The sequence below is a fragment of the Perognathus longimembris genome, chromosome 7 (assembly GCF_023159225.1).
Source record: "Perognathus longimembris pacificus isolate PPM17 chromosome 7, ASM2315922v1, whole genome shotgun sequence".
In the NCBI taxonomy this organism is placed as follows: Eukaryota; Metazoa; Chordata; class Mammalia; order Rodentia; family Heteromyidae; genus Perognathus; species Perognathus longimembris.
In genome coordinates, this window is record NC_063167.1 from 79,328,442 (window position 1) to 79,351,101 (window position 22,660).

Consider the following 22,660-nt stretch of genomic DNA (forward strand, 5'->3'; position numbering starts at 1 on the left):
AAAGTTTGTTTGTTCCATTCAGATTCCTATCAAGATATAAGAATACAAATAAATCTAAATAATGCATAAAGATCCAGACAGTGTTGGAGAGTTGAGACTCCTAACTGTTGTGCTCTTGGAGGAGCTGTACAAGTCAGCAGAGTGAAACCAGGCACATTTTTAAAAAAACATCTGCTCGGTGTGTTGGGGATCATACAATAAGAACCCCAAGAAGCCTTGTGTATGCACTCCTAGCAACTCTTTCTATTGAGTTGTCAATGTTGTCACAACATGCGCATTCGAAGCATCTGAACTGGCAGAAACCACCTATAGGCTAACAGGACTTAATCTAGTTAAAATGGCAAAGGCACCTGAAAGGCAGTCTAGGGAAAGGGTCCTGGAAAGAAATCCACTGCAGAAAGACCTGTCTAGTGATACAAAAAGCTAGCAGTAGAGCTGCAGAGCAGGAAGACATCCTCCTTTGTTTGGAAAATTGTTGGCTGGACTGATAAGACACACTCTAAAATATCTCTAGTAACTTGGATTAGTGAAAGAAGAAAACATATATAAACATATATATACTGCTACAATATTTCCAAGACTTATGAACCAATAGAAAATATCTTAATATTCATTTATGTAACTGAATTATAGGAAAAAGTAGAAAGGGGGACTGGGGCAAAACTATCAGTTCAAGTCATAGCATCTCCAATCGCTTTCTTGGCCATCATTTTGAAAGCAGTTCTCTTATCTTTTTTTTTCTTCTAGTTCTGGGGCTTGGAGTTAGGCCCTGGACACTGTCCCTGAGCCTCTTTGTGCTCAAGGCTAGCACCCTATTACTTGAGCCCTTTCTCTGAGTAGTTTATTAGAGGTAAGAGTCTCATGGACTTTCTTGCCTGGGCTGACTTTGAACCATGGTTTTCAGATCTCAGCCTTCTGGTAGCTAGGATTACAGATATGAGTAACTGGCATGAAACTACTATCTTAAAGCCTAGTCACTCTCAATTACATGGCTAAGTGTTCGTGTCTCAAAAGAATTTATTTGCTATATGATTTTTCCAGTTTATATTTTATTCTAACAATATTTACTGAAGATATTCTGCCATTTACCAACAGTCTTTATACAGTCATTGTTAGCTTGAAGTGTATTTTTCTCTAGAATGTAACCTATATTCTTTACATCTTTATTCTTCTCTTCCTTGTTATTTCTTTCCCTACTTTCCTCTTCCCATCTCCCACTTTTCTTTCCTTTCCTTTCCCTGATATCCCCTCCTCTCCCTTGTCCTCTCCTCTTCTTTCTTTTCTGTGCCATTACTGAGCCTTGAACTCAAGGCTTCATACCCTTGCTTGACACTGTCACTTCAGGCTTTTTGGTGATTAATTACTAATAATATTCTCACAGACTTTTCTGTCCAAATTGGCTTTAAACTTGGACCTTATTATACTATTCAAGTTATTTTTTAAAATATTTTAAAATTGTTGTACAAAGGGATTTCAAGTCATATGTCGTCATGAATATAATAAATCTTGACCAATGTCACTCCTTCCATCATTCTATCCATCCCACCCCTACCCAAAATTTTAAAATTAGGTAGATCAATCTGGGAATCAATACTACAGCCTTAAATTCAACCTAAATGGAATAACTCATCACACATAAATAGGGGTTAAAAAGGAAGTCACTAAAATATGATATATAGGCCTTTAAAGAAGTAACGAGTTATGAATTTATTTAAAATAAATACAACCAAAATGATACAGAAAACACACTTAAGTAAAATGCCTTAGAAGAAATAATGGGGATGTGAAATTAGTTCTTTATGAAAAAAAAAAACTTCACACTTTTTTCCTACTAGTATTTTCTATTTCTTCTTGAGTTAAATAGTTACTAGTAGAAAAAAAAAATTGGCGTGGACAGGAAGGTTGTTGTTATTCAGAAGCAAAAAAAAAAAAGGAAAAGAAAATAAAGTAAAATGAGATAAGTAATTTGTGATTAAATTAATGGAATACAAACAACTGTAAGATTTAAAGTAACAATCTTTAGCTTGCCTTCTAAATTTTAAGCTGTTCTAAATAAAGGAGTTTTTTTGTAAGGTTGTTTTAGAAATTAATAGGTTAAGTGATCCCTTAGATATTTAAGGGGAAGGAGTGATACATTTTAGCAATTTGCTAGGTGAAATAGGAGGGAGGTAATTATTAGCAGTTTTATTTCCTTTCTTTTTCCTGTCATCCCTATCTGTTGAAGACAAGAAAGTTTTACAGTTCAAAAACTACAAAACAGCACACTGTCTGAATAAAAAGTTATCAAATTAATATTAAATAAATGAGCCTATTGAACATATTTCTAAGTTTTAGAATACTGACATTTTTTAAAATATTGGGCATGCATTTTATAAATTGTTTCTGTCCTTTCAGAGTTATTTTTACTTTTTCTTTCTTTTTTTGTGTGTGGGTGTGTACATGCATGCGTGCACTCGTGTCAGTCCTGGGGCTTGAATTTGGGGCCTGGATGCTGTCCCTGATCTTCTTTGGATCAAGGCTAGTGCTTTGGATCAAGGCTAGCTTCTTTGGATCAAGGCTAACACCACTTCTGGCCTTTCCTGAATAGCTTATTGGAGTTAAGAGCCTCAGGGATTTTCCTGCCTGGGCTGGCTTTGAACCTAGATCCTCAGACCTCAGCATTCTGAGTAGCTAGAATTACAGGAGTGAGCCACCAGACATTTGCTACTTTCTAGCCAAGAAGTATTTGAATTGAATCCAACTTCACCAACCCCAGTGTCTCTTTAACAAAGCTCGTTGTGTCCAATAGCATATTTCCAAATTAGAGAGATGCTGGTCTTAGTCAATAGGCAGCATAATTCTAGAATGAAAGGGAATCTGAGAGAGAGCAAATTGTAACCAGCTACTGCTTGTATAATGACTGTTTAAAAAGATCTGATGGGGGCTGGGGATATGGCCTAGTGGCAAGAGTGCCTGCCTCGGATACACGAGGCCCTAGGTTCGATTCCCCAGCACCACATATACAGAAAACCGCCAGAAGCGGTGCTGTGGCTCAAGCGGCAGAGTGCTAGCCTTGAGCGAGAAGAAGCCAGGGACAGTGCTCAGGCCCTGAGTCCAAGGCCCAGGACTGGCAAAAAAAAAAAAAAAAAAAGATCTGATGGGTTTTCTTTTCTTTTCTTTTTTGTTCTTCTTTTTTTCAAATTAAATTAAATTTTATTCTCAAGGTGATGTGGGATTATAGTTACATACCTAAGGTAGTGAGTACATTTCTTATCAAAATTGTTACCCCCTCACTCATTTTTCCCACCTTACCTCCCTTCTACTCCCCCCCTCTCAAGTTGTACCGTTACTTTACAACACATTGTCTTTTTAGTATCGTTGTTGCATTGGTTCACCCTTTGTCCTTTGTCTCATCATTTTGATGTACATTTTGATGTACCTTCCCTAACTCAGATAAATGTATATATAATACCCAGGGTACCAAAATCAAATACAGTGGATTTTTCTAAGATCTTTCTTTTACTGAATGACAAGAACCACTGAAATTTCAATCTCCTACAAAGTCGAAGCTTAAAAATCCCACCAAAAATTCCTTTATTTCTTAATATTATCTAAAACGATCTTTAACTTTCTGTTAATCTCTTTGGCTCAATATCAAAGAGAAGATGATCAAAACACTGGAGTATTTTATGAAGAACAATTAATAGACTCAGGCTTGGCAGATGCTCAAGGCAGACGCTTGAGTCAAGATCCTCCTATCTCAGACTCCCAGGTAGTTAGAATTAAAAATATGCACTACCACACATGGTCCTATTTGGTTTTATTACCTGGTTTTGATATTTAAAAAAAAATCATGATTGCAAGTCCTTTATCAAATAATGATTTATGAATAGCTTCTTGGTCTGTGGAGATCAAGGAAGACCAAGTTAAACTCAAGTAAATAGAATAAATAATAGAATAAAATGGAGGGAATCAGTGAAATAGAAAGCAGAGCAATCTTAGTGGAAAACAATGGGAATAAAGTTGGTTCCTAGGGAGGAAGATGGTGCTGTCACAATAGGGAGGCACCCCAACTCGCTCAAACTGAATAGTGAGCTGGGAACTCCAACACCCAGCACCCTATCAAGAGACCAGCAAACCCAACAACCCGAACAAACAGAGAAACACAGGGAACAAAGAAGGACAAAAAAAGAAGAGCCTATAACCTGCACAGAGCCAGAAAACCTCCGGGGTACCCCCCCCCCCACCACCGCGCCGACCCCAGCCTGAACAGGGCTAGGCTAGGAAAGGGGACCTGGCAGTGGTAAACAGGACCGCAGACTGTCAGCAACCAGAGAAGCAGCAGTCGAAAAGTCACACAGGCCACCCCTCAACAGCAACACCTGCTCCAACAGGAACACTCCACAGAGGTGGGCAAGCCGCCTCTCAGCGGAAATTCTAAAGCTGAGAGGTAAGCTCTTTTGACCATGGCACCTAGTGAGAAAAGAATCAAAGAAGAGAAAAGTCTCCATGCCACGCTGAACCAGCGACCCGCAAACCCCAATCAGGGACACACTAGGGTCAGCACAACACAGCGACAGGGCAAAGTCCTACAGAGAAAGACACAGAACCACACAGTCACACAGACCACCCCCAAGTGCAGTGAGGGTGACCGCCTCGGCAACAACTGAGACGGTCACACTCACCCATTGGGCAGTAAGGTTCAACAGCCAAACTCAAACCCAGAGCCAGGACATAAACAAGTCTCCACTGATGGACCAGCGGGAACCAGAACAAAGCCAAGCCAAGGGCTCCATGTACATATCTCCAGATGCGCAAATCACAAAGAAATATTACAAATTTCATGAAAGGGCAAGCCAACTCACCAGCTCAAAAAAGTAGTACGACTGAAGAGGAGATGGAGAATAAAAAAAAAACAACTGAGGCTATGATAGTAGAAATGAGGGAAAGCCTCAAGAACGAATTCAGAAAACAATTCCAGGAGTTTAGAATGGAAGTCTTGAAGGACCTTCAGGAAGTCAAGAAAGAATTGGAAGCAAAAATGTATACAGTGCAAACCTCTTTTAAAGAAGACCTTAATATCCTGAGAAGCAAAATGCATGAAAAAATAGATTTAAAATACAACTCTTTAAAGGAAGAAATTTCCACGATCAGAGCTGATCTGGCAACCATAAATAGCTCCCTGACATCCATAAACTCCACACTTGAAGCCACATCACAAAGAATTGATCATATTAAATCCCAAATCTCTCTTTCGGACGATGATGCAGCCGGTAAGGACCAGAAAATTACCACACTCCAGGGCAGACTAATCCAGGAGCTAGTGAACAAAGACAAGAGATATACTCTGCACATAATTGGAATAGAAGAAGGAGCCAAATACCAGAGCAGAGGGCTACAACATATTTTCAATAGAGTTATTGCAGAAAACGTCCCCAATCTCACAAGGGACCTCACCCAAGTAACTGGAGCCTATAGGACACCTGGCAGACCAGACCCTAGAAAATCCTCCCCCAGGCACATAATAATCAATACTTCAGATCTCAAGAACAAAGAGCAAATTTTGAATTCAGCCAAAGTGAAGAAAGAGCTATATTACAATGGAAAAAGGATCAGAATCACAGCAGAACTCTCCACACAAACCTACAATGCACGAAGAGTGTGGAAGAACACAATCCAAGTCCTCCAGGCCAACAATTGCCAAACCAGAATTAGATATCCAGCAAAACTAGAATTCACCTTCGAGGGAAAAACCAGATCTCTCCATAGCAAAGAGGATCTAAAGGAGAATGTGAATAAAAAAACCAGCCTTACAGCAAATGCTAAGAGGGTAACCCCAACCAACAGAAAACATACAGGACCCCAAGACAAAACAGAAAGAAACTACAATAGCCAGAGCCCAAAAGAAAAAGCAGCTCAATAAAGACAAGAAAAAAAGGAGTGGAAAAACAACCTAACAGGAAAATGGAAGGAAAAAGAAAACACTCTTATCCATGATCTCTTTGAATATAAACAGTATAAACTCGCTGATAAAGAGGAGCAGACTGACAGAGTGGATCCGTAAACAAAAAGTTTCCATCTGTTGTCAAGAGACCCATCTTACAGCAAGGGACAAAAACTGGTGCCAAATGAAAGGATGGAGCAAGATCTTCCAAGCAAAAGCACCTACCAAAACAGCAGCAGTAGCCATCCTGATTTCAGACAAGCTGGACTTCTCATTAAAATCAACTCAAAAAGACAATGAAGGGCACTACCTTTTTTTTTTTGGCCAATCCTGGGCCTTGGACTCAGGGCCTGAGCACTGTCCCTGGCTTCTTCCCGCTCAAGGCTAGCACTCTGCCACTTGAGCCACAGCGCCACTTCTGGCCGTTTTCTGTATATGTGGTGCTGGGGAATCGAACCTAGGGCCTCGTGTATCCGAGGCAGGCACTTTTTGCCACTAGGCTATATCCCCAGCCCCACTACCTTTTAATAAAAGGAAAAATCCAAAATCAAAACATCACGGTGACAAATTTATACTCACCTATCAAAAGAGGCCCTACATATGTCAAGCAAATTCGCACAGAACTACAGAACAAGATAGACCCAAACACAATCATAGTAGGTGACTTTAATATCCCACTCTCTCCAACAGACAGATCCAACACCCAGGGGATTAGCAAGGAGGCTGAGGACCTATGTAACACCATATCCCAAATGGATCTGACAGATCTATACTGAGTCTTCTACCCCACAGAGACCCAAAACACCTTCTTCTCAGCAGCCCATGGATCATACTCCAAAATAGACCATGTCGTAGCCCATACAAAGAACCTCAGCAAATACAAAAGTATTGACGTCATCCCATGTATTATATCTGATCACTGTGGATTAAAGGTAACCCTCAATAACAAAGGATACCACAGAGTCTATACAAATATTTGGAGACTAAACCCCTCACTGTTATCCAACACTTGGGTCACAGACCAAATTAAGGATGAAATTAACGAATTCATAAGCCACAATGACAATGAAAATACATCACAAAGAAACCTATGGGATACAGCTAAGGCAGTGCTGAGGGGCAAGATCATTGCCCTCAGCACTCACATTAAAATAATGGAAGCAGAGCAGGTGAATAAAATCACAATAAAACTAAAACAATTGGATAAACATGAAATGATCAAATCTAAAATGACTAGGAGGAGGGAGATCACAAAGATTAAAAAAGAGATAAATCTGATTGAAAATAGAAAGACCATTCAACAAATAAATAAGACTAAAAGCTGGTTCTTTGAGAAAATAAATAAAATTGATAGACCCCTCGCAAGACTTACAAAAAAAGAAGAGAAGAGACTCATATACGTAAAATCAGGGACTCCACCGGAAAAATTACAACAAGTACACATGATATTCAAACAATCATAAGGAACTACTTCCAGAGCCTCTACTCACTAAAAAACAATAATTTTACAGAAATGGATCAATTCTTAAGGAAGTATAAACTGCCCAGACTGAATCAAGAAGAAATAAATCAACTAAATAAACCAATAACTTACAGCGAGATACAGGGGGTAATCAAGAGCCTCCCAACAAAGACAAGCCCAGGCCCAGATGTATTCACCAACTAATTCTATAAAACCTTTAGTGAGGAGCTAATACCAATACTCCTCCAACTCTTCCACGAAATAGAAACAGAGGGAGAAATCCCAAACACATTCTATGAAGCTAATATTATACTCATCCCCAAACCAGGCAAAGACCCAACTAAAAAAGAAAACTACAGACCAATATCACTAATGAACAAGATGCAAAGCTCCTCAATAAAATATTAGTTAACAGGATCCAGAAAGTGATCAAGAAAATTATACATCATGACCAAGTAGGCTTCATCCCACAGACACAAGGATGGTTCAACATCCGTAAATTAATCAATGAAATTCACCACATAAACAGAACTAAAATCAAGAATCACATTGTTATCTCAGTCGATGCCCAAAAAAGCCTTTGACAAAATACAACATCCCTACTTATTAAAAGCTCTGGAGAGAACAGGAATAGATGGAACATTCCTTAAGACAATAAAAGCCATATTCAACAGAGCAACTGCTAATATCATATTAAATGGAGGGAAACTAAAATCATTCCTTCTAAACTCACGAAGAAGACAAGGATGCCCACTCTCCCCACTTCTTTTCAACATAGTGCTGGAATCCCTCGCCACAACAACAAGGCAAGAGAGGACATCAAAGGGATCCATATCAGCAAAGAAGAAATCAAAATATCCCTATTTGCAGATGACATGATCTTATATCTGAAGGACCCAAAAAACTCAGTCCCCAAACTCCTACACCTAACAAACCATTTTGGCAAAGTAGCAGGATACAAAATCAATCCACAAAAGTCAGCAGCTTTTCTGTACACCAGCAATGTACAAGCCGAAAAGGAAATTATGGAAATAATACCATTTGCAATAGCTAAAAAAAGAATAAATTACCTAGGGATCAACCTAACTAAATAGGTGAAGGACCTATTTAATGAGAACTATAAAAATCTAAAAAGGGAAATCAACAAAGACACAAGGAGATGGAAAGACCTCCCATGCTCATGGGTAGGCAGAATCAATATAGTGAAAATGGCCATATTGCCCAAATTGTTATACAGATTCAATGCAATCCTATCAAGATCCCAGCTACATTCTTCACTGAAACAGAAAAAGCAACCCATAAATTCATATGGAACAGCAAAAGACCAAGAATAGCCAAAGCATTTCTAGGCAAAAAAAGCAGTGCAGGAGGTATCACAATACCAGACTTCAAGCTCTATTACAGAGCCATCATAACAAAAACAGCCTGGTATTGGTATAAAAACGGACCTGAAGACCAACGGATTGGAATTGAAGATCCAGAAATAAAACCGCACTCTTACAGTCAGCTGATATTCGACAAAGGAGCTAAAGACATACAATGGAAAAAAACATAGCCTCTTCAACTACTGGTGCTGGGAAAACTGGGCAGCCATATGCAGAAAACTCAAAGTAGACCCAAGCCTATCACCATGCACCAAGATCAACTCAAAATGGATCAAGGACCTCAACATCAGACCTGAATCCTTGAAACTACTGAAGGACAGAGTAGGAAATTCTCTAGAACTTATACGCACAGGAAGGAACTTCCTGAATAGGGTCCCAGGGGCACAACAGATAGGGGAGAAACTCAACAAATGGGACTACTACAAATTAAAAAGTTTATGCACAGCTAAAGACATAGCCACCAAACTAGAAAGACAGCCAACCATATGGGAAAGGATCTTTACCAGCACAGCAACAGACAAAGGCCTAATATCTGTCATCTACAGAGAACTCAAAAAACTAAGCCCCTCCAAGCCCAATAAACCAATTATGAAATGGGCAAAGAAGCTAAAGAGAGACTTCACAAGAGAAGAGATAAAAATGGCAAAGAAACATATGAGGAAATGTTCAACATCCCTGGTAGTAAAGGAAATGCAAATAAAAACAACCCTGACATACCACCTCACTCCAGTTAAAATGGCCCATTCTCTGAACTCAGGCAACAACAAATGCTGTAGGGGATGCAGGGAAAGAGGAACTCTTCTCCATTGTTGGTGGGAGTGCAAATTAGTACAACCACTTTAGAGAACAGTATGGAGGTTCCTCAAAAAGCTCAACATAGACATAACCTATGACCCAGCCATACCCCTCCTAGGCATCTATGCTGAACAACAGGCCTCAAGATATAAAAAAGACAGCTGTACGTCCATGTTTATTGCTGCACAATTCATAATAGTCAAAATATGGAAACAACCCAAATGTCCCTCCACAGATGAATGGATCCAAAAAATATGGTACCTATACACAATAGAATACTACATAGCGATTAGAAATGGTGAAATATTGGTATTCGCAGGGAAATGGTCAGAATTTGAACAAATAATGTTGAGCGAGACAAGCCTAGAACACGGAAAACAAAGGGGCATGATCTCGTTGATATATGACTGTTAAGGTGGGGGGAGGGGGAGACAGTAGAGACCAAGTCTGTGAAACCAAAAACTTCTTGTCAAATGGTATTTCCCACAGGCTTGGTTCAGGGACCCTACATTATGTAACTAAAACCAAACAACTACTCAACATATAAAGGTCAAAAATAGACCTCTCAGTGGATCACAGTAGCTCAAAAGCTATGTACCTATGATATAAGATAAGGATAAGCAAACTCTATTGTTGACGATACATTTAAAGTCCTAGGTGAATTTCCTTTGGCGCAGGCCACGTGGCTACTGTATATGTTTTTTGGTACACTGTGTATTATATATATGTCTACCTGATCTAGGGAAGGGACAGAAAAAGAGAGTGTAAGATATCACAAGAAATGTACACACTGCCCTACTACATAACTGTACCCCTTTTGCACAACACCGTGTCAAAAAATTTTTTAATTAATTAAAAAAAAGAAAAAAAAAGTTGGTTCCTTGAGAAGACTGAAATCAACCAAACTTCAGTTTGGTTTTCATTTCATTTTTAATTTTCATTTTTCTTGACAATGCATTTGAAGACAGAAGTAATAGATTTGAATAAAACCCATTTCTCTTTGTTTCATTTCCCCCAGCACAATGATTTGAGGAAGAAATACTTGCCTAGCCTAAAGTCACAAGGATTTTCTGGTATATTTCATTCAAAAAGTTTCCTAGCTTTTTTCCTTCATTTAAATTTGTGACATTTTAAATTAATTCTGTATTACATCATGTAAATCAAGTATTCCTTGATAGTGGATAGTAATATCCATTTTTATCAGCATTATTGGTTAAGGAAATTAAATTCTCTGCACACTGAATTGCTTTTACCTTTTAAAAGTCAGTTGTGTATACATTGATGAACATTATTTGTTTTTCCTGGTCTCTGTAATTTGCTTCACTGATTTATTTGTTGCTCTATGCTAATAGGCACTATGTTGATTACAGTCATAAGTTAACTGCAATTTTATTATTAAAATCACTCAAGATCAGAAAGTTTTTGATATCCACATTTGCTGTTTAGAACTTGTTTCTTTAGTCCTTTGCATTTCTTTGTGATTTTTGTTTTGTTTTGGTGCCAGTCCTGAGGCTTGAATTTAAAGCCGCCATGCTTGCTTAGCTTTTTGTTTGTTTGCTGGAAGCTGATGCTCTTCCACTTGATCCACACCTCTGTTTGTGGATTTGGGCTAGTTTAGTGGAGATAGAAGTCTCACAGATTTGTCTTTGCAGGTTGTCTTTGAAACACAATCTTTGGGTCTAAGCCTCCCCTTAGGAAGGCATGTAGGATTGAAATTTTCTTCATGTAAACATTCTGAAATAGGAATTTGATTTCTTTCCCATTATCTCTTCCTTTTGACTAGACTTTGAGCAGGTGCATTATTAGCAATTTTCCCTGCTTCATCAAGGGTATGAATTCATTTACAAAGGTTGTTAATAAGATGTGCTTTTTCCCTTATAAAATCAGTAGAATCTTCAGGTGCGGTGCCTTCCTGAATCTCTATATCTGGAATTAGACTCTATTTTTGTATGTATGTATGTATGTATGTATGTGTGTATGTATGTATGTATGTATGTATGTATTATTTATTTCTCAGCCCTCACTGAAGTTTGGTTGATTTCAGTCTTCTCACGGAACCAGTTTAATCTCATTGTTTTCCGTTAGTATTTCTCTGCTTTCTATTTCACTGATTCCCTCCATTTTATCCTATTATTCATTTTATTTGCTTGGGTTTAACTTGATCTTCCTCTTGTAGCTTTTAAAGGTAATTGATGAAGTCATTATTTTGGAACTCTTCTTCCTGTCTTAGATATGTATTTAGTGGTATAAATTTGCCCAAGAGAATGAAATTTATGGCATATCTTTTATGTTCCACATAGTAATTTTCATTTCATTTAAAGTTTTTTTTCATATTTCTTTAAAACAAGGATACCTTAGAAATATTTGTTTCAAAAATACTTTATGGGCTGACAATGTGGCTTAGCGGTAGAGTGCTTGCATAGCATGAACAAAGCCCTGGATTCCATTCCTCAGCACTACATAAAAGAAAACGTTGGAAGTGGCACTGTGGCTCAAGAGGTAGCCTTGAACCAAAAAAATTCAGGGACAGTGCTCAGGTCCTGAGTCCAAGCCCTAGGACTGGCAAAAAAAAATACTTTATGTATTTCCAAAATATATTCCAGTTGTTGATTATTAATTCAATTCTGCTGTGATAAGAATAATTTTCATGAAGAGAATTATTTTTAAATTGTTGAGACTTCTTTCAAAGCCCAGCATATGACCTATTTTGCTAAAAATTCCAAACATATTTGAAAATACTGTATGGAATATTGCCTCTGAGAGGCATACTCTAGAAATTTCAGGTAAGTTGATAGTGTTGTTCAAATATGTAGTAGCATCTTATCAATAAGTTTTAAATGCAAACACCCAAATATAATGGTAGGCATTTCCACTGCCCCTTGTAGTTCTCTCAGCTTTTGCTTCCTGTCTCTTGAAGCTCAGTTATTAAGTGCATAAACATTTATGTCTATTTTCATCTCTGGGTGAATTGACCCCTATCATTACAAAATGATCCTTTTGTCCCTGGTTAATAGTCTTACTTTGATTATCTAATTTATCCACTTTTCAAATTGTAAAGGAACTGTTATCCATCCTTTTATAAAGTGAAGATTCAAGTATTTGAATTAAGTAATGAGTCTTCAATATTCACCCATGTAAAAATGTCATGAAATTCAAATATTAAAATGATTAATTTGTAGGATCTCACTTTATATCTGTTGTTGGCTTTTTTAGCAATAACTCCTGATTGTAGTATTTTAAAGGCTGAGTTAGAGTTCACAGTACCTTTGAAACACTCTTTATGATACTCTGAGAATATCTTCAAATTATTTAGCCTACCACTACGTAATAGAACTTCATATAAGGTATCAGAAACTTACATACTTTCAGTCCTTACCTCAGAACTTTCACACTGTTGTTATCAATTTTATGTTTACATATGTTATTATCCTACACTATATGATACTTCTATTTAAATGAACAAATGTCTCCTAAAGTGACTTACGGAATAAAATAAAAAAATCAGATACCTACTGAATTACAAAGTCTTGTTTCCTTCATTGATCATTTTTCCTTCTGTTTTACACTTCTCTTAAAACATTTTCTGTACAGTAGGCTTCTTTTTATCATACTTGAAATAGTATTCAAGAGATCCATATTTTTGAAAGATGTATTACTTTATCTTTTTTCCTCTCACAACACTTTGTAGATGTTATTCCAATTCTATGATGCTAAGCTTGCGTTGTTTTCCACATCTAGCTACTTGAAAGATTTTGTCACTGATTTGATTAATTTGATGTATCTTTCTTCATGATAATCATGATTGGAGTTTGTTAAGTATCTTGTATTTTGTTACTGTTATTTTTCTGGAAATGATGGAGGAACGGTCGTAATTTTAAGCAAAACAGGAAAATTAAAGCCATACATTCTTCACATTTTCTGGTCTGTACCTCTCAATCTGCTTGGGTAAACCTGATATATTACTAGTTTGCTTGCAGTTGTCCTCAAAGAAGCTAATGTTCCATAGAGCCATGTCATCCATCCCTTTTGTATTTTGAAAAAAAATTCATTTAGGATCTTTAGGGTTACTAATAATTTCTTTTGCAGGTCTTACTATTCTGCCCTTAGCTACAGTATATATTTTCATGTGATTTATTGCAGACTGTTTTTGTCTTCATAAGTTATATCTTTTCTGTATTTTCCATTTCTCAGGTTTTTGAATTGACATATGATAATAACAGAATTCATGCAACTAGCTGGGTACCAGTGGCTCACAGCCTATAATCGTAGCTACTCAAGAGGCCAAGATCTGAGGATCATAGTTCAAAGCCAGCCTGGTCATAAAAGTTCATGAGACTTTTATCTCTAGTTAACTAACCAAAAGCCAGAAGTAGAAGTGTGGCTCAAGTGATAGAATGCCAGCCTTGACCAAAAAAAGCCTTCTTCCTTCACCTCTCCCCACTCTAGGAAACTCTGGGCTGTATAACTCAAACACTTATACAAATATATCACTTATATCAGTAGTTACTAGGCCCTGGAATGTGTTATTTCATTCTTGTGAAAGTACCATGCACATATATTATTATATCCCTATTTTACACAATTATGAGAATTTGATTTTAATATAATGGGAATCTTTAATGTTCTTGAGATTTGTTGTGTGTTTTTAGAACACAAAAAATAAAGGCTGCTGCACATTGTCAGAATGCCCAAAGAGTCCATGCTACACAGAGATAAGTTGAGATTTTGAGCATCCTCCTGGCAAAAGGGATACAAAACATACCTACACATGACTCACCTTGTTCTGAATGTAGAATTTAATGTGAGGCCAAGTAACAATTCTGACCTGAGTTTCTGACTTTGTTTTGTTTTGTTTTATTTTTGCCGTCAATTAAAAGAGCTAGACTATAAAATGCCCTAATGCCTTTAAGGATAAAATAATGGCATGCTAATGACAGAACTTCCTTTGGTGTCAAGTAAAAATATTTTGTTTCTTTTCTCAAAGTCTGTATTTGAGAATGTTCACTTGAGGAAGTAGGCATTGCTTAAGTTCTGAATTTCTTAGATTACTTAGCACCAAAGGGACTTTCTCAATGTATAATGAGATTTCCACTTCTATTGCCTTCACTCTGAGGACTATGATTCAGGACAACAGTAAAGTCATTGTCAATGTTCACTTCTGTAAATTAAACAGGGGGGTGGGTAGGCTGGGAATCTCTTCTTTACAACGAAGAGATTTTTATGTTCAGAAAAATACATGCAGCACAGTGTCTGACACAAAGAAACTTCCCTCAAGAAATAGTTCTCATGTAATTTTATTTTATTTTATTTTTTTTTTGGCCAGTCCTGGGCCTTGGACTCAGGGCCTGAGCACTGTCCCTGGCTTCTTCCAGCTCAAGGCTAGCACTCTGCCACCTGAGCCACAGCGCCCCTTCTGGCCATCTTCCATATATGTGGTGCTGGGGAATCGAACTGAGAGCTTCATGTGTAGGAGGCAAGCACTCTTGTCACTAGGCCATATTCCCAGCCCCTCATGTAATTTTATAATTAATGATGTAAGTTGAGCACCATAAGTAATGAGAATTGTATGCCACAGAATCAATTAGGGAGCTTGGTAACAATACACACATAGATATAGCAATAAAAAGATACACACATACTTCCACACTCATGCACACATACACAGATGAAGATTCACTCCACTGCCAGCATTTTTTAAATGACTGCACTAAGAGAAACTACCCAAACCCTTTTCCTAAGGTCCCTAGAAGAGTGTGATGTACAGTTAGAATTGAATTTTTTAGCTTAAGCTTTTGGAACATGGGTTGGGAAAAAATTAGCCTTTTATTTTTTAGTAACATCCTATTGAAGTCAGTACTCCTTAATCAGAAATGCAACAACCCATAGAAATGTGATAGATAAGCAACAATGGCACAGGCAGAGGCTCAGCACCATTGCTGTCAATCCTTCATGCACTTATGTGGAAGAGCATACCAAAATTCCAGTACTTAGTAGATAACACCTGGGAAGGTGTTATGCCATTCTTATGAAAGTGCAAGGTCTATTATTATACTCCCTGTATTGCAAAAGTATAAAGACAATTATACTTTTCTGTAGTAGAAATCTTTCACAATCTTAGACATTTTGTTTTGTGCTTTCCAAACCAGTGTTTGGAAAAGCAGAGTGTATTACACCCAAAGAGTCCAAAGGCAAGCTTGAGATTTTTGCATTTAGATGCCCTTGGGTCAATAAACTACCTTTGGGAATGCTGATTTGTCCTGTGATTTTATTTTGTTTCATAACTTAATTAATTTTTAATTTATTTAATTAATTTTTGTGTTTAAGGTTCTCTCAGTAATTAACTGAGAAGGGACTTAGACTGCAATGAGTTGATAATATTGTAAAAATATGGCTGCATATAATTAATTTTCACACTCTTTATTTCTCCAACAAACCTATCATAGATAGGTCTATCCTCAGTTCATTGATTCACTGTGAAATTTTGACCTTTTGTCTAACACTATTGCTGCCACCAATGGTAACACATATCCATTTTTGTTCACTAATTCAGTGACTTTAAATCAAGTGGAACATGTTTCTTGATTAAAAGGAATTTTCTCCAGCCAAAAATATAAGACTTAGAAAACTTTTGTAGTACAAGTGAAAAAAATTCACTTACATTTTTCTACAAGCCCTAATTATACAGTATACTTCATCACAAGCTTCGTAAAAAAAAAAAAAATTCTCAGTTTAGGAATAAAACACTTTGTTAGTAATACATTGTCACCACAATGGTCTGTTTGCTAAATGTAATTCACAATTTGAAAAAAGGAAATCTCAAAAGTAAGTAAGTGTAGGCATGGTTATAACTGATTACACACACACACACACACATACACACATATATACACACACACACTGCTCTTTACATTTAAGCAGGACTTTGTTGATTTTATATTCAAGGTGTCCTTTTTTTCTTTGCTATGTCATGATCAATTGGTATCTACCCTGTCTGGTATTTGCTGGCCAACTTGCTGGGTACAATTTCTTTTTCAGAAATGTAGCCCTGGCTTAGAAGCTGCCACATTGGGTTGAATTATCCAGTCCCTGTCATTAAAGGTGGCAGCCAAGCACTTGAGAATGAAGTGGGAAAACTCTGGTGAGAGTGATAATTAAACTTGGAAAATGAAGGATCACCTCTTTTCATTCAGCTCATTGGGTTTGGCATCAAAATAATTCCAAAGCAGTGGGGGGCGCCAGCCTCAGAGCAGGGCGATATCTAGGTGTGCACAGATGATTTCCATGGGTTCAAATGGGAATGCCATTTTAATTGTATTTAACATTGAAATGTATCTTTTTTTTCTCTTTAACTATGGATTGACAAAGAAAGTTTTCTTTAAGCTTTCTTGTCTACTTAATTTCTTGGTGGCTATTATTGCCACATCTTATTCCTGCCTGAAAGACCACAGAACATACTATGTGAGGTGAAAATAAGGCATGGATAGCAGTTATTTTCAAGGAAAATATTTTTATTTGTATTTTTCCCCAATTCAGTGTGTTCAATACCATTGAAGTCATTATCTAAGAAGCTACACTGTTTTCCCATTGCATTAAGAATAAATACCAACTTTGTAAAAGCAACAGAAGTAGGTACACTAGAGGATATTATTATTAGACACATAGGAGATAAAAATCAACTTTAAGTTCAAACTCTAATTCTATCATGTAGAAATGCTACTTTTGAAAAGAAGGTCTAATTTTTGTGATCTTCAGCTTTCCCATCTAGGTCTATCTTAAAAAGTTATTGAAAAGAAAATTGGGTTTAAAATATATGAGTGTCACAAGATTGTGTATCATACCAGAAGTACTCTGGATGTGCTCAAACATTATTATTATTACATGCCTACCATCCAGTATACAATACTATAGAATAACAACATATATTATATTAGTATTCTTTCTATAGTTGACCATTTCCTAGCCTTATTATTCTGGGAAAAGCTTTCCAAGAGAAGTTGGTCCTTTAGGAAAACAAATAGCTTGCTAGACAGGGGTGACTTGCCTGTAATCCTAGCTGCTCAGGAGGCTGAGATCAAAGCCAGTTTGGGCAGGAAATTCCATGAGACTCTTAGCTCCAATTAAAAACCAAAATGCAAGAAGTGGAGGTTTGACTCAGAGGTATAGCACAATCCTTGAGCAAAAAAAGCTAAAAGAAGCATTCATGCTCTAAGTCCAAGCCCCAAGACCAACATAGAAAAGAAAAACTAGTCATTTGAAGTCCACATTATGTAGTTAATTATACCACAGTAGATATAATGCAGCATGCAGCTCAGAAAATTAAAAATTACTATAAAGGAGAAATTAGTGATTTCAGATGGGTCTTGAGAGTTCTCTTCACATCTGAAGGATCGTCTTAGAAAATATACATTATATTTATTGTATTTTGTTTCCGGTAAAGAAGAATAGTGAAGCCATCAGAGCTGCACAAAAAGAGAATAAGCTTCACTGGCTATGCAAATAGTATTCTAGACACATTCTTTTGTAAGGTTTTGTACTATAGATTTTTATAGGGAAATATTTGTCAGATTTAAAGTATTTAAATACTTGGGAATAGCTATCATTGGAATACATGAAATACTCTCTTTTGTCTTCATAGAAAATTCTTCCCATAACACAAACATACACAATACTATAAATTTGGCACTTGTTTTCAGCTCTTTAAAAGAAAGAATGAGATCTAAGGGGCAAGACTAGAAGCCAGCCTGGACAGGAAACTGAGAATCTTTAAGCATCAGAAAAGCTGGAAGTGGAGCTATGACTCAGTGGTAGATGGCTAGCCTTGAGCAAAATAGCTCAGGGACAGTGTTAGTAATAAGCCCTACCTTAAAGCCTCAAAATTGGCATGAGGGAGGGGGGTATAGATAATCAGCAAGAGAAATACTACATATTGCATTTAAACCTACTTTTACTGAAAATATTTACATATGGTTCTTTAAAAAGAAAAAGAATTGCTTAAGGATATTGGACTTATTTTGTATAGGATGTTAGCAAAACTTGGTAAATCATATCTCATTGAAAAAATATGAATAAATTCCATAAGATATTCTGCCACTGCCTTAGGTTTATATTTAAAATGATTTATAGCCTGCAATTTCCTCCTGAGGTCATCACCTTCCTAACATCAGACACATTCAATGAAAACCAACTCAATAAAATGCGTATTTCATTCCTCTTCCCTCTGCTTATGTAGAACCTTCTGATGTTTTCATGGTGCCCCATTCATAACAGGGGCTCACATTGTGGGGGATTTTTTTTATGAGTCCTTAAGTTTTCTTTCTTTCTTTCTATATGTGTGTGTGTGTGTGTGTGTGTGTGTGTGTGTGTGTGTGTGTGTGTGTATACATATATATAAAATCTTTCTAGGCATCAGCAAAGCAACTAGCAGATTCTTTCATAAAATACATTATACACATTAATATTTATAAGCCTATGAATTGGATGTTTAAATAAATATTCACCAATTTATGCCAGGTCTCTTGTTTTAGCTGTTAAATCACACTTACGTTGTCTGGAAAGTCAGCCTTTAGTTCTCTGACACTTTGACACCAATAGGCAGCTGTCTTTTCACTGATGAGCTCAATATTCAGGAAGGAGCTTTGTCCAGGGCCATACACGGGACCGGAGGTGATGCCCCGGATGATTCTGGGTGAAACATTTGTCACAATGTCCTGTTAAAAGAGTAAAAATATTGGCTTTCCTTTTGATGCAAACAAAACAAGTACCCATCATCTTCATTATCATAATTGATATTATCAAATGGAATTTCTCACATTTTGACTGGAATTTTGCCACTTGAGTCATACCTCTGCTTCCAGCCTTTTTGGTGGTTAACTGGAATTAGGAGTCTCATAGGCTTTCCTTCCTAGGCTGGCTTTGAACATGGATCCTCAGATCTCAGTCTCTTGAAGCTAGGATTATAGGTGTGAGCTATCCATGCCTGGCCACGGGTGAGTTTTTAACACATTTTTAAATACAGTGGAACATATACTACTTACAAATGAAAAAGCAATTTTTTGTCTGCAGTTCTAGGGTTAGCTAGGAAAAAAGCAAATACAAGTATTAAATTTCTTCATATTGGTTGTGGGCATTCACAACATCGCTGGTTTGCAAATAAAAACTAAAAACCTATGAGGGAATATGTAAAATATCACTTCAGACTATTTACTACAGTTCCAAAAAGAGTTAATATTTATAATGAAAAAGCATGCATAATTTTCCTAGAAGTCAATTCAAATGTCAATCCAGGAAGTAAAATGTATAAGTATTACTAGTTTTTCAGACTTGAACACACACAGTAGCAAATTGCCTAGGTCAAATTAAGTATAGGATGGTAAACTAGAGATTCATATTCAGTGAGGAGAAAGTCCCCTTTCCTATGATGGAAATGAGGATATCAATAACTTACTGATAAGTACAAACAGTAAACAGTGAAATTAACTTGCTTGTTAAGTGTAATTAACAACCCACAACTGCTTCTAAAGCTGTATTAACAATGAAGAGTAACATTCTTCCCTTACCTACAAATAAAAAGAAACAAAGGCAGAAAAAAATGTTTCTTTTGCCAACTTCCAATTAAAATTAATTTTGAATAAAGGTCATTTAGTTAAGGATTTATCAGAATTAGTCTTTTAAGTACCCCTCCTCACCATCTTGTCACTTTTACTGAGATAACATGAACCCCCATTAGTATATAGCAATTAAGGTCAATTTACATATTTTAATTAAGAACCACCCCATATAAAACAATTAGTGTAATAGGCATACTAACTGGATTTCATAACATTTGGACGTTTTTCCAACTAGATAGACAGGAAACCTTAATTAGCATTAATTAGTTCTGATCTGCATATGTTTGATAAGGCATACCCTTGCCACAAAAGATTATTTATTCCTGAATCTGCCAAATGCTACAGTGGTGGAGGATAGAAAGATTTTGCTTCACATTGAATGTTAATTTTTGGTAATTTACATTCACTTTTGCATTTGAATTTGTGTATTATAAAATAAATGGTATAAATGTTACAATAAGCTTTCTCAAATATGTACATTTTAACTTATAGGAATCATGCCAGTTAATGTTTTGCTAATTAAGTCTTTCTATTTCTATTGTATTTGTGTGCATCTTCACCAGCATGGCTATGATTTGCTATTGAGAAGCCTATTACAAAAACAGAATCGCTCCAGACTACTGGGTGGAAATTCCATCCTGATAGAATTGTTTGCTGTCTTCCTCAAGGTGACTCAGTACAGCCCACCAGATTGGTTCTGGATTGAGGGGGTCTAAGAAAACTTTCTGCAAATGTTTCTTTTGAACAAGGCTGTTTATTTTTCTCTGTTCCAATTTTTAGAGCTACATTTTTTAAGGATTTTTAAAAAAATTGTCAAAGTGATGTACAGAGAGGTTACAGTTTTATACGTTAGGCCTTGGGTACATTTCTTGTACTGTTTATTACCTCCTCCCTCATTCCCCCCTCCCCCCTCCCCTTTTCCCTCTCCCTCCATGAGTTGTTCAGTTGGTTTACACCAAACAGTTTTGCAAGTATTGCTTTTGTAGTTGTTTGTCATTTTATCCTTTGTCTCTCAATTTTGGTATTCCCTTTCACTTTCCTGGTTCTAATACCAGTATACACAGTTTCCAATGTACTCAGATAAGATACAGTGATAGTGCAGGTACAACCACAGGAAGGGGATACAAGTGGATCATCAACAATAGAAGCTACGGTTTCACATGGCATGTCGAAAGTAATTACAACCGTGATATAACAGTCGTTTCCATAACATGGAGTTCATTTCACTTAGCATCATCTTATGTGTTCACAAGGGCTATTGGGCTCTTGTGATCCTCTCTCTGCTGTGACTAGCCTAAACCTGTGCTAATTATTCCCTATGAGGGAGACCATAGAGTCCATGTTTCTTTGGGTCTGGCTCACTTCACTTAGTATAATTTTTTCCAAGTCCTTCCATTTCCTTATGAATGGGGCAATGTCATTCTTTCTGATAGAGGCATAAAATTCCATTGTGTATATGTACCACATTTTCCTGATCCATTCGTCTACTGAGGGGCATCTGGATTTAAGTCCTTCTTACCTCTTCTGCACACACTATTCTAAATGCAGTTCCCTTTGATAAATCCAACCCAAATCACAAATAGTAATTGGCCTAAGTGGTGATTCCAGTCCCTCTTCTGTTTGTCAAGTCACATGCGCTGGGCATTTCAACAAAGGATGAATTATTTGCTTTAAATGAATGCATTGCAAATTCATTGATCTGGGAGCACATCTTTCCACACAGGATTTTGTGTGTTCATAACATTCCTATTCCTGTCCATTCTTCAGATTTGATTTCAGACCCTTTCAGAAATCTTTCCAATCTCACCAACTCTCAAGTCTTAACAAGATAAAACTTTAACAGGACACTGACTCATAGTGCCTTCCTTATGATGAGAATTTGCCACTCACATCACCCCTTTCCCAAGCCGGTCATGGATTGTGATGCTCCTTCCTCACCACCACCCCCCCCCCCGCCCTGCGTAGTTGGGATTGCTGGAATGTAGCACCACACTTGGCCTGTGAGTATCTATGTTCTTGACTGTATCTTCCATAGTGAGTCATATTTGTAAGCAAGAAACAGTATCTTGTTTTCTATAGTTCATGTCCTGCTGCTAATCTGACATGTAGCAGACACACATGTCATATTTCTTGAAGAAGCCTATTGGCACTAGAGGAGGTCTTGGCCATGAGTCTGTTCAGTAGCATAATAGAGTCAGGCCACAATAAGTGCCTTTTGTTCCCACGTTAAGCACAGAGGCTGTGTTAACCTCTTTTTCCACTAGCCTATTCTTGTAGGGCTGAAGTCCCTACTTGCCAAACCCTCAATGACCACTTCTCCTGTACCTCAACACGGTTCCTCCAAGATGTGGCAGAGTGCTGGGTTACCCATGGTCACTGCTGCACCCTCCCCTGCTTGGTCTTGTGCTGCGCTTGGGTGACAGAAACTATAACAAAACAACAATATAGATAGCCTCAAAGCCTTTCTGATGGTTGGCCTCATCTGCTG

General features: G+C 37.2%; 1 protein-coding gene across 3 annotated transcripts in view; it reads right to left on the reverse strand.

Annotated features, from left to right (window-relative positions):
• Dpyd (dihydropyrimidine dehydrogenase) overlaps positions 1-22,660 on the reverse strand; it is a 706,501-nt gene that overhangs the window by 293,911 nt on the left and 389,930 nt on the right. For 2 of the 3 annotated variants that reach the window (XM_048352019.1, XM_048352017.1), the window contains one exon: positions 19,108-19,272. The exons of the other annotated variant lie outside the window; for it this stretch is intronic. In XM_048352019.1, coding sequence (XP_048207976.1) covers positions 19,108-19,272 — 165 coding nt within the window. The remainder of the gene's footprint in view (positions 1-19,107; positions 19,273-22,660) is intronic. 3 annotated transcript variants of the gene reach the window in all.